An 11692-nucleotide genomic window follows, 5' to 3' on the forward strand; every position below is an offset into this window, starting at 1 on the left:
AGCGATTTTACTTTTTTTTCTCAAAGTGGCAATGATCCATCTTTTCTTTGTTATTTGTTCTTCGATAACAAAAACTAAAAAGTAAAGTATTATGATATTTGAACCTATAACTTATTTTTAATTTTTTTTAAGAAAAACTAGGAGTTTTGTTGAGTAAACGTTACCTTGTTCTTTGTTTCCCAAACAACAACAAAAACTTTAAAAAGAATACAATAGTATGAGAATAGGAACAAAATTTACAATTATTTTAAAAAATTGAAATTTTGTATAGTAAATATACAAACCTCACAATTTGATGGACGAATGTGGGTAAGAAGAATATTTAAAACCAGAAAAGGAGAAGGGTTTTTTATAAGTTTTTGAAAGAGAAGAGAAACCGACAGAGAAGAGAAGTTTTCGAAGGAGAAGAAGACGGACAGAGCAACGAAGGCAGAGAGCAATGGAAGACAGGGGGAAATTGTGATTTGAGAAGCTGAAGATGGGAGTTTAAAAGGTTGTAGGTCGAGTTTACCCACGAATTAATATGCATGCAATGGAACGTTGGGAATGGATGGGACGATTTGGGCAGTGTGTCAAGTTTTCAACACTTGACATGTAGAGCAGGTGAAGGATGTCGAGGGTTCAACCCTCGACTTGTATTTTAATTTTTTTTAGGTCGAGGATTCAACCCTTGACTTGTGCTTTAATTTTTTTTAGGTCAAGGATTCAACTCTTGACTTGTGCTTTAATTTTTTTTAGGTCGAGGGTTCAACCTTCAACATCATTTTTTAATCTTTTTTTTTCCATCTTGAAATCCTAAAACAACCATAAATCTCTAAATACTTTAAAAACAAACATATTTTACTAATTAATTTTTCAACCACAATATTTAAATTTGTGAAGCCACCCATTTAGTAATATGGAGTAGTTAAATGGACACAAGTGCTCACTAACTCTCGAGCACTTACACGAGATGATAACTTATTATCAAAAGTCAACTTTCTCACTTAGCCATGATGTTGGCTTATATAGACTTGTTTGATGCTCAACTTCGCATTTGACTAGCACATGCATGTCAAATTAACCTTCGATTTCCCAATTTATAGTCATAAACATCAAGATAATTATAATGGGTAACACTTTGAGAAAATAATTAAGTGTATAACAATATTTTTAAAGAATTGTAAATATAGAAATATCTATTAGTGATATATTTTATCATTGATAAACTTCTGTTAGTGATATTATCTTGATAGACTTCAAGAAATGAATCTAAATTTTAATATACCTGTAAATTCTTTTATACTGTGTTATATAACTAATATTTTAAGCTTAATTGCTATATTTACAATTATCCTTAAACATTATCCCTTCGATGTAACGACTCTTCTGAAGGCGTGTTACCTAGTACACCTAATCAACCCTTGCAAACATAGAACATTCAAGCTCTTGGCAAACGAGCTGGAGTTCAATTCAATTCTCAAGTTCGTGTCTTGTTGGACTCCGCGCACAAAGTACAACTTAGATGCTGATTTAGAGCTTAAACTGAGTGCCTCATTCCATCTCCGAATAACTTGAAATCTTGCATGTGTACCAATCTCATCGATACGTATCTAATACTAAAGCCATTGGTCAAAACTCTCGACACAACATCCTCTTTTGTGCCAAAAGAATCTCTCCACCTCTCCCTTTATTTAGCCCGATGGGCGACAATCGCAAGTCAGTTATTGTTATACTGCTAAGTATAGTTATAGTACTGCTTATTTTGAGAGTAACGGCTCCTATAGAGAGAGAGAATAAAACAAAAATTAAAAAAAGAAATAACAAAACAAAACACCCGTTCAAGAACATTATGCCTTCCTATCTAATCCCTGGGGAAAAACATAAACCGAAGAGAGAACGATAAGGAACAGCAACTTTACCAGATTTGGAAGTCAAAATCTGCAAGGACAGACGACTACACTGTTTCACAAGAATATACAGTGAAGTATCGCCTTATTGTAAGGTCTCGAATTATTATTTTTATTTTCCAAAGAGTTTCATCATCCAATGTAAAATAAAAACAGAATAAAATATATAAAAAAAATAAAAAAAAAATAGCAAAGGACAAAACTTCACATGGTCTTTACGCAGCAACACTTCTGTTCTCATACGGAAAACGTGATTATCACTATAGCATTAATTAAGTTTAGACTAATAAAGTTGTCTATCTTAATTTACGAAAGAGGCATATGTTCTCAACGCCGGCCACCAGCTTTTCTCACAGGCCCAACGTCCTCTTCATCAGACTGAATGTCTCCGTATTGCCACATCCCTCGCCTATCTGTCCGTGCTTCCTCTTGGTATCCTTCTAAACTTCCAAAGGCAACTTGTCTCTCCTTGGATTCCCACTTTTTCCTTTTCTCCAGTCTAGCAAGTCCTTCCTGAAAATCCCACATGGCAGAAAAATGTATTAGCAATTGCGTACGTAACATCTTCAATACATTCCCATTCTAATCGAACTCCCCGGAAATCTCCCAGGGATAAAAATAACAAGACACCTCGTCACTCATATTAAGATTACAATCGATCATATTCCCAGTTATGTCTAACATCCTCTTTACTAAAACTCCCAAAATCTGTATGCTTGATGGAGAATTTTCTCAAATATCCTGTGAACAAAAGAACTGATGAATTGCATATATTGCATTTCTGGTAAACTTTTCCCATGTTCTTAGCTACTTTTGACTGCAATCAGGATAGTTGATTCATATAATGAAGATGATGAAATCCCAAATTCAAGTCACTATTGGAAAATAATTATAACAGACGATTGAAACGAAATGTAACAGGAAAACAGACTGAGAAACATGGCAATTATTCGAACCTGAAGCATCAACGCATTTAAACTGAGCTCCGATCCAACAGCAACAAGGGTCACAATAAGAATATTCCCAGTTCCCTGCCCTTTAACTTTTCCCCCAGACGTATCCTTTTCTTCAATTGTGGCCACAAATTCCTTTGCACCACTAAGCATGTAATCACTCAGATACTCAGCTGCTTCTTGACCGAAATCCTCATCCAGACTAGGAACCTTGATGTGAGCAAGACTACACAGCTGAGCGAGACCAGGGGCAGAAGACATAGAAGGATCAACTGGCCGGAGTCGACCGTAAGGAACAGCCTCTTGATTTCCAAAATCTATATAGAACACTTCGAACATATCCTTTAGGGATTCGACAGCCCCTCGAGGTGTATTGATAATCTATAACAAACAAGTGAGAAGAAGAAAGGAGACAGGAGTCAAGACTGAGAAATTATTCACCCGTAATAATATAATAGCTCCATAAGCCATAGAGAACTAATTCCATTTAACAGACTTTATACCGATAAATAAAACTAGAAGTATCAGTCTGTAAATTGAACTATCTAACTTAAAAAATAGCATTCACTTGTGCATGTTCTAATCAGTAATTGGCTTGTCTGGGAGTGATTTAGCAAGGCAAAAATCACATTGCCTGTCATTACCAAAACCACTTCTAGATTTATTCTTCTATTTCAAAATGATGTTTGGCAAGGGAGAAAAACGGAAAGGTGATTCCCCAAACGCTTTTTACAAGATTTTTTCTCTATCTAAAATTTATCCCTTCTTTCTATCTTCTTTCCCTATCTAAAACTTATGTCTGACCATTTTTCTGTGTCTAGATTTTTGTATATCTTTCTCTATTTATCATTCTCTCAAAATTTTTTGTCCCTCTCACTACTCTCACTTCATTTCTCTCTTTAAATTTTAACTCTACAAATTCTCCCTAATTTTTTCTGCTCATCTACTTTTTGCCCCTTGTTTTTATTCTTCTTTACTCCCTAAAATAGTCCATCCCTGTCTGTAAATCTTCTCTCTAAAACTTCTCTCCAACCCTTTATTTTGATCTCCAATTTTTTCCCCTTAAGAATTTTTGTTTATCTCTCAGAACTTATTTTGTCAAATGTAATGCCCTTATTACTAATTCAATGATTCTTGAATTAAGAACAAAAAAATGATGAAATCAATTTTTGAAAAATGAAACCAAACACTCAAATTATGTATAATTTAACACTTTAACAACAGTGTTTATAATTAAACCCATTGAACTAAAAACTCTAAAATCACTCCCAAGTATAGGCCCTAAGTAGGCAAATACAGGACAACGATCTTCTAAGAGTAACCTTCCCAGCATCCCAGAGGTCATTCACCGCAAAAGTCAGCAACTAAAGTTCTGAAGTCTAATTCAATAGAACACACTGATTTTACTCATCAAATTCACAACAAACAAGACTAAGTTTAAAATAATTGGTACAAAACCCCCCGAAAGGCAAAGCAGTCAACTTGCGAATGTATTCTTTTATACTCAGAATTCAGCCAACTATAAAAACAAGTGACCCGAAAATCTTCTATAGAAAAGATACTAGTAAGATATTTGATATCTTGGATATATGAGCAATGAGCATAAATTATGTTTTGAACGCAATCAATAAATGAATTTGTTCAATAATCATACTACTCAATCTAAATACCTACAATTTTGTAGGACTACCTTGCAGAAAATAAGAATGTGAAGAAAGTTCGTATTGGATTATTTTAAAAGGAATCTTCCAAACACTCACCATTGCCCTGTTCCACGAGTTGTCAGCACTAAATTGAGCAAGGACGATATCACCTTTCTTAGGACTAAAAGCACCTATTAAAGGGACTTCTTGAAGATTCAAAGCCGCAAGCTGTTGCTGTAGAGAAGTGGCCTTTTGGTCCCCAATTGTCTGCACATAGAATTTGCCACCACCCAACACCTCTGTGACAATTACCTGAGCAACAATAGAACAGGTGAGAAGCAACAGAAAAAAGAAAAAGGTTCCTCAGAAACATCCACATCCAGGTTGCAAACCTTAAGCACTTCTTTCTGTTTGCTCTCAACAGCTGCACCATTGGACACTTCCTCCCCTTCAACATAGTTCTCCCAAATCTGCAAAAACTCAAATCAGCATAATCTTGTATAGACATGACTCATTCACCTTTTTCAATGTCTAACCTTGAGTTTCTGACGCTTAGCAGATCGTTCCGCTTGTTCAAGAAGGTGAGCATCAGGTATTCTATCACTGCTAAAGGAAGTTTGAATCTTGGCCAAACCAGCCTCAACTAGAACCACTGCCATGTTGGTCCTCGCTTCCCACAGGGATCCCAAAAAGGTTCCCGTTCTATCAACAGTTTCCACTTCAATCTGTGCAAATGAACCTTTCTTAGATCAATGGCATCAGAAGAATTTACCAAATTATTGTAGAAGGGGGAATACCTCCACGTCTCTCTGCATTATCTTCCGCCGCATTAGGGCAATTGCTTCTTCTGAATATGGCTCATCGCGACCAGGACATCTCACACCGGAGAAAGCGAAAGCAATGCTACATGTCTCCTTCGGAATCAACAATTTGAAACGGTGACCACTAAGAACATATTCAACAACAGCTGGAATCCTCCTACTCCGATGTAGGAATGGCAAAAAGTCTCGGGACTTTTTGGCTGGTGCCTGGAAACATACGCATGATACTTTGAATTCATTGAATAAGGTAAAAAGTTGTCACTATTAACCCTAAAAGGATAGAAGAAATTTAGCATAATAGATAGTGAAGTTTCTTACTGTCAAAAGGTCTGTTACATGCATGACAGGAGGATCCTTGGCAGAATGAATTCCCTTCTTTCCGGCAATAGCACGTGATTCAGCCGCAAGAAGTGCATCATAGTAGTTTGATCTCTCCTCAAAATCACGATGCCTGATTACAGTGCCAAAACCACGTGATACCACTAGCTCACCCACATTCACCCCAGCTTGTTGGTCACTACTGTTTTTAGCAGAAGTGTCCTCACCCTCAGCTTTAGTAGAAGACAAGAGGAAGACAGATCCAAAATCCATCACTCTAGAATCTGGAGGAGCAGTTGCAGGTCCATCCACCATGCTGACTTTCCTAGAATACTCCATTTGGACTTTAACCTAAAAAGAGAATTGTGACCTCAAATTACACTTTACTCCAGAATCACCAGATACAGATTAGTAACTAATATCATACTTGTCGACCAATGAGGCGTGTTCTTAAGAACTCTTTTGCTTCACGGGCATAAGGAGCAGGTTTCTCGTCCCTACGAGGATTGCCCATTTTTGGGCACCTAATACTTGATAGGTTGACACGCCTCTCTGCCAGTGGACTTCCATATGGAACTGAGTCATCAGCTACAATAATGCAGTCACCACTTACAACTTCTACCACCTGCAAATGCCAAGTTAAGACGATAGAGAAAAATAATAATATTAAAACCAAAAAAGTAAATAAAAATAATTATTTTTTAAAAAAACTAAATTTGTTAAATTAATCTATATTAAGACTAGTTGACAAATTATTACCTTCCCCATGAAATTCTGATCATGAATTGCCTTTGAATTTGTTGGTGGAGGTACATAGTTAGCCCATAATCTTAGCCGGGTTTTCTTCGCCTGAAGCTCTGCAGCCTTCAGCCGTCGCTTGGCATCTTCTTCCATCATATTCGCACTCCATTCGACATATTTAGCTAAACCCTGGCATTTAATGGAGGAATGAAGACGTATTCCTTTGAACATTCTTACAATGTCACATATTCTATTCAAAAGAAATTAACAAAACCAAAATTAAGAGTACAATGCAGTAGCTGGGATAAAAAAGGTCAAGAAAACTCAAAAATATAAATTTCAAATAGCAAAAGAAGTACAGAAACGCATAAGAAAATACCACCAGAACAGTAGACAGAAATGTCATACTACTCTGAATCGCATGAGAAAGATTGAAAACCAAGCAATTAGCTAAGCATGGAACAAAGTGAACAATTTAGATGTCACCACGAGAATATCCAGCAACGATCATGCAAATATGTACCATTAAGATACCAAAGAAAAAGAAATTCAATTGGCTTACATGTTCTACCAGCTCCAATGCCAGATCTTTCGCCGTTTCCCCATCAGAGTAGTACACTGACCCAATCAAATTGCTAAATTTGTCAACTCCTTCCAGGACAATCCGGACCTGTGAAATCCATTCTGAATCAGACAAATTGAAAGAGCAATATACAAATCAGCATCAGATGACTTACATCTTCTCTATTCAGAACACGAATCTCTGTAAAATGTTTGGCTTCGACTCCAAATGTTTCAGGAGCTACTTCACCAGATGATGTAGCAGAGAGTGCAAGCCTTTGTGCAGACGTTAAAGTAGCTCTTGGTTCAGCTGAAACCTCACCATTAAGGTCATTAGATGAATTGTCCGTTTCAGCAATGGTGTCTGGAGGGGCCCTTCTTCCCATAGATGGGGACTAGAAAAGCAAAATAAATGGATATATAACACTAATCCTGAAAAAGATATGCTCTGAACTCGAAAAAATTTCTTCATCACTAGCCTGTTACTCATAACATTTAATGTATACCTGGATTCCAGCAATGAACACCTGAACAAACTGAAACTCTGGAAGCAAGTAAACCCGAACAGTACTGCCATCTCGAACCTGCTCAACAATTCCCTCCATTGGCTTTCCTTTGTTAGCAGCTAACAAACCCATGGCATCCAAGTTGTTGGGATCACCAATGGCTGATGGTGGTAAGTTTCTAACCGATGCCTCAGTGGCACCAGGAACCTACAGAAAGCAATAAGAGTAACATAAATCACATATTTTATACTATCATACAGAACTCTTCGGTAAGGTATAAAAAAACAAGACCTGTTCAAATGTTTTAGCTCAGACATTGAAGACTGCATGAAGATCACAGATAAAAAATATCTATCCAGAACACGATGGCTTATTACATTACCATTTAATATTCCTAGAGTCCCTTATTCTCATGTACTGCATTTATCATTCAGTGCGGCTAACATTTTAAAAGGTGAAAATATAAAAATAAAGAAGAATGAAATGCATGAACGGAAAATAGAAATGCAAAAGTTGTAAAAGAGTAGAAAGGAAAAGATTGAAAAGCCATAAGAAATAACCAATTCATGCCAATCATTTCAAATTATATTTATCCTCATGAAACTAAAGCTGATATTGGACAGCCCCATTCAATTGCTTGCTTCAAAAACTCGGCGGGACAAAAGGAACCCACAAAAATATAATCAATAACTTCTATAAACAAAATTTAATTATTTTGCAAGACCATTTACCATTTCTTGTTGGCGAGTGTTGTTAAGTTTGATATACTTCAATATTACTATCACTACTTTGATTAGGAGGAACGAAAGTGCAAAAAAAAAAAAAAAAAGAACAAAAACAAAAACTCACCAACAAGAGATGAAAGAAGTCTAAACCCAAAAAATAACAACAAACAACAATTCCAAGAAATGGCTCTCATCGTTTATGAATATAAAGAAAGAGCAAGGTCAAAAGAAAATTAATTGGCGAAAAGGGGATCAAAACAAACAAAATTCCATTACATCCTCCCCCCTGCACCCGTCAAAGATACTCAGGTTCCTTCTGAAAAAAAATGTACCAAAGGACTAATAAAAGAAACTTGCAAACCAATCAAGGGGTGGCAAGAGTAAACCCAAATTATCCCAAGAAAGGAGTGTCTCAAGAATACTGGGAGAAGATCTCCAGACAGCATCAGAGCATTACTTTAACTTGTTGGGAATGTGTATTCTCCATAGCTTCGTGAAAAAAAGGAGAGGGGTGGCTAATCAAATGATTCCCCCGAGAGTGAAAACAACCTCATTCCCCATTATACAGTAAAAAAGTCAATGTTATCATAAAGTGCATAACAAGGATGAGTAACATCAAGAACAAAAAAAGTTGGCAAGACAAGGCATCGTCTCAATTGCTTAGGCGAAAGGGATTGTACAAAACCTGTACATTTGGCATGAATGAATTAAAGAGGATTTAAACTTATTATTATGATTAAAGTTCTTTAAGGAATTATTAATTATAATTTAAATAAAAATATAAAATATAAGACTTTTTAAGTTATAAATAAAAGGTAGACTCCTCTGCAACGAATTTAAATAGAAACAAAGAAAGAATTTTAGTCATGAAGAATAAAAAAATATAATCTTCAATTCTAGGTGCAAAAAAACTGGAATGTACTCAAAAACAAACAAGGTTTAGTTACGTACTCAAAAAGTACTTAGAGGTAATGAATTCTTTAATGTGGATTAGCACTTGAAAAACAAATAATAGTAGTGCGTGTGAATGTAAGTGTCTATGTAGTAACCTTGCTCCAACGGCCGAGACCTTGTTGCTTTGCTTGGTCTTCGAGACGTAGTAGTTCCGCAAGGTAAGGACTCACTTCACCCTTCTGCTGACCTTGCTCCCTTACCTACATAATATATAATTTCAATAATACCAAGAAGAAAAATGCAGGTAACAAAAATGGACAACCTAAGCACAGCTTCAAAAAGAACCTAACCTTTGCCCAGCCTTCAGAAACAACAAGTGCTGCAATATTCTTGTCACCAAGAAAAACAGAGCCAAACTCTCGACCAATGGATGGCACAGTATAGTCTACTCTAAATGCAACCTCCTACAGGAAATATGTACTGTTACACCCCTACAAGACAAAGCATCTTCTCGAAAAAATAATGTGCAATACATGATACAGTCCATGTAATTATTGGAAGAAGAATTCATTCTAGCATAATAACCTTTCCTATGCATAACTTCCGCAAGTATTCTCTACTATCCCATGCAAATGGCTCATCGACACCACCTCTTCGAGCCTGCAAATATTCAGGCATCCAAAGAAAATAGCTCATCGTTAACATTTATTTGTATAACAATATCCAACTTTACAGCTACCCAAATAAATTAAAATAACAAGGAAAAGGTAGCCTCATTAGCTATTACTTATCTCCCCAACCCTTTGAAACCATAAACACCCAAAATCCAGAACTGATATAGCAATCAACCTTGCTATATACATGTGTACATATATACTACAACAAGCCTTCATGCACACAAAAAAGTCACTGCACACATGAAGAAGAAACTTTGAAAGCACCAAATGGTGAAAGGGAACTTGATAAGACAAATGATCGACTATAAATAGAAGTGTAAAAGAACTTATAAAAGAAAAGGTGTAAAGGAACGAAACATCGCTGACTTGCTTACCAATCTTGGAGCGATCAGAGAAGATAAAGTAATGGTCTTCTCAGGAGGGGGTCCCGGTTTGCTGCTGGCCATGGCCGTAATTACCAGGCAGTCCCCTGACGGAACGGCTTTCACTCTGCCTCTATACCATCCTGTTGCCGCCCCAGCTGTTGATGATGCCATCTCAACAGCTAAGATCAATCTACCCACCAAAAGTAGGAAATTAGAGACAAATTCAGAAATTATTATGCTACGAACAAGGCAGTACTATTTGGCGGATCCCCACCACAATATTTTAGAAAGTGAGAATTTAAACCAAAAAAAGAAAAAAGAGCCCCCGTGCTGCGTGCAAGCCAAACCCAGGAGAGAATCAATATGAGTGAAATGACAATGAGAAAATCAAACGTTGACATCAAATCAATTAATTATGACAGAACAATGAGATCTCGGACATGAAAGAATGGTCAATCCATAACGACATGCATGATCACAACAACGCGATGGATTGAATTGCAGCACCGCAAATAACGTCTACAGATCAGATCTACCCGACGATCCAATGAATTGCGAATGTAATTAAAACAAAATAATAGTTCAGGATGATTACGTTGGTAAGAGCAAAAGAAAGACATTCTAGAAGATATATAATAAAACCATCAAATCTAAGCACCAGAACCAGAAGATCTCGATCATGAATCATGAAAAACATAAATGCTCATAGTTATACAATTACATACGCTTATGTAGATCGGATCGGAACCCTGCCCCCTTGGATCTACAGAAAGAACGATATCAAGCGACCGTCACCTTGAATTGTTTGAATAATTAATAAAACTGAAGGATGAAAGCAATGGAAACAGGAAGCGGGAGGGAACTGACCGGAGCCAAGATTGAATTTTTTTTTTTCCAATTTTCTTTTTCTTTTGGTGAAAGGCGATGGGCGGCGGATCGAGGGACAGAATAAGCGAGAGAAGAGGAATTTATATGCAAGGGGACCATGAAATCGAACTTGAGAACGCCATGTTGCTGCCCCCTGTTTTAGGTATAATTACTTTCCATACCAGATATGAGATGGATGGAGATTCTATGTTTGGTTACAAAATAACTCAAATTCTAAGGAATACGTTTGTTTAGTTCATGAATTTAAAAAGTGTACATTTTAATTTCAAAATTATAAGAATGGACTAATTTCATCTTTTGATTTACGGAAGGGATGTTTTTAGTCCTTGAATTTTTAAAAATAAGTTTAAAAAGTCTTTTAAATAATTTTTTATTATTATTTATTTTTAAAAAGTCTTTTAAATAATTTTTTATTATTATTTTAAATAATTATATTAAATTTTAGTGAATTGTTTTTAAATATAGAAAAATAAACCAAAATATTTATAAGATATAGTAAAATTTTATAATAGACATTGATAGACACTGATAGACTTCTATCAGTCAGTGTCAATCAATATCACTAATAGAAGTTTATCAGTGTCTATCAGCGTCTATCATTGATAGTTTTAAAATTTTACAATATTTTCAACAGTTTTACCATTTGAAATAATTTCTCCATTTTAAATTAGAAGAACAAATTTTAAAAATCACATCCTCTCTAAAACTATG

At 35.8% G+C, this 11692-nt stretch overlaps 1 protein-coding gene across 2 annotated transcripts; it reads right to left on the reverse strand.

Annotated features, from left to right (window-relative positions):
• Positions 1-1921: 1921 nt before the first annotated feature.
• Positions 1922-11109, reverse strand: LOC120070857 (ribonuclease TUDOR 1-like). 2 transcript variants are annotated; one of them, XM_039022749.1, is made up of 18 exons: positions 10961-11109; positions 10819-10856; positions 10103-10283; positions 9637-9711; positions 9402-9515; positions 9207-9311; positions 7433-7639; positions 7103-7321; positions 6928-7035; positions 6384-6554; positions 6052-6249; positions 5625-5975; positions 5283-5513; positions 5022-5210; positions 4878-4955; positions 4603-4797; positions 2846-3223; positions 1922-2402 (listed from the first exon to the last, which is right to left on the reverse strand). In XM_039022749.1, the coding sequence occupies exons 3-18, from the start codon at positions 10262-10264 to the stop codon at positions 2217-2219; spliced, it is 2967 nt and encodes a 988-aa protein (XP_038878677.1). In that variant the 5' UTR covers positions 10265-10283; positions 10819-10856; positions 10961-11109; the 3' UTR covers positions 1922-2216. The 2 variants fall into 2 exon arrangements, with proteins under 2 accessions (XP_038878677.1, XP_038878676.1); XM_039022748.1 differs by having other exon boundaries at positions 10819-11104.
• Positions 11110-11692: the final 583 nt, after the last annotated feature.

The sequence above is a fragment of the Benincasa hispida genome, chromosome 2 (assembly GCF_009727055.1).
Source record: "Benincasa hispida cultivar B227 chromosome 2, ASM972705v1, whole genome shotgun sequence".
Classification (NCBI taxonomy): Eukaryota; Viridiplantae; Streptophyta; class Magnoliopsida; order Cucurbitales; family Cucurbitaceae; genus Benincasa; species Benincasa hispida.

Coding starts and splice junctions, on each gene's coding strand:
- LOC120070857 (XM_039022749.1), bottom strand. CDS start 10,264: ATGGCATCATCAACAGCTGGGGCGGCAACAGGATGGTATAGAGGCAGA. Junction 7,036..7,102: donor GTGTTCTGAATAGAGAAGAT/GTAAGTCATCTG, acceptor TGGATTTCACAG/GTCCGGATTGTCCTGGAAGG. Junction 2,403..2,845: donor TAAATGCGTTGATGCTTCAG/GTTCGAATAATT, acceptor TGGGATTTTCAG/GAAGGACTTGCTAGACTGGA.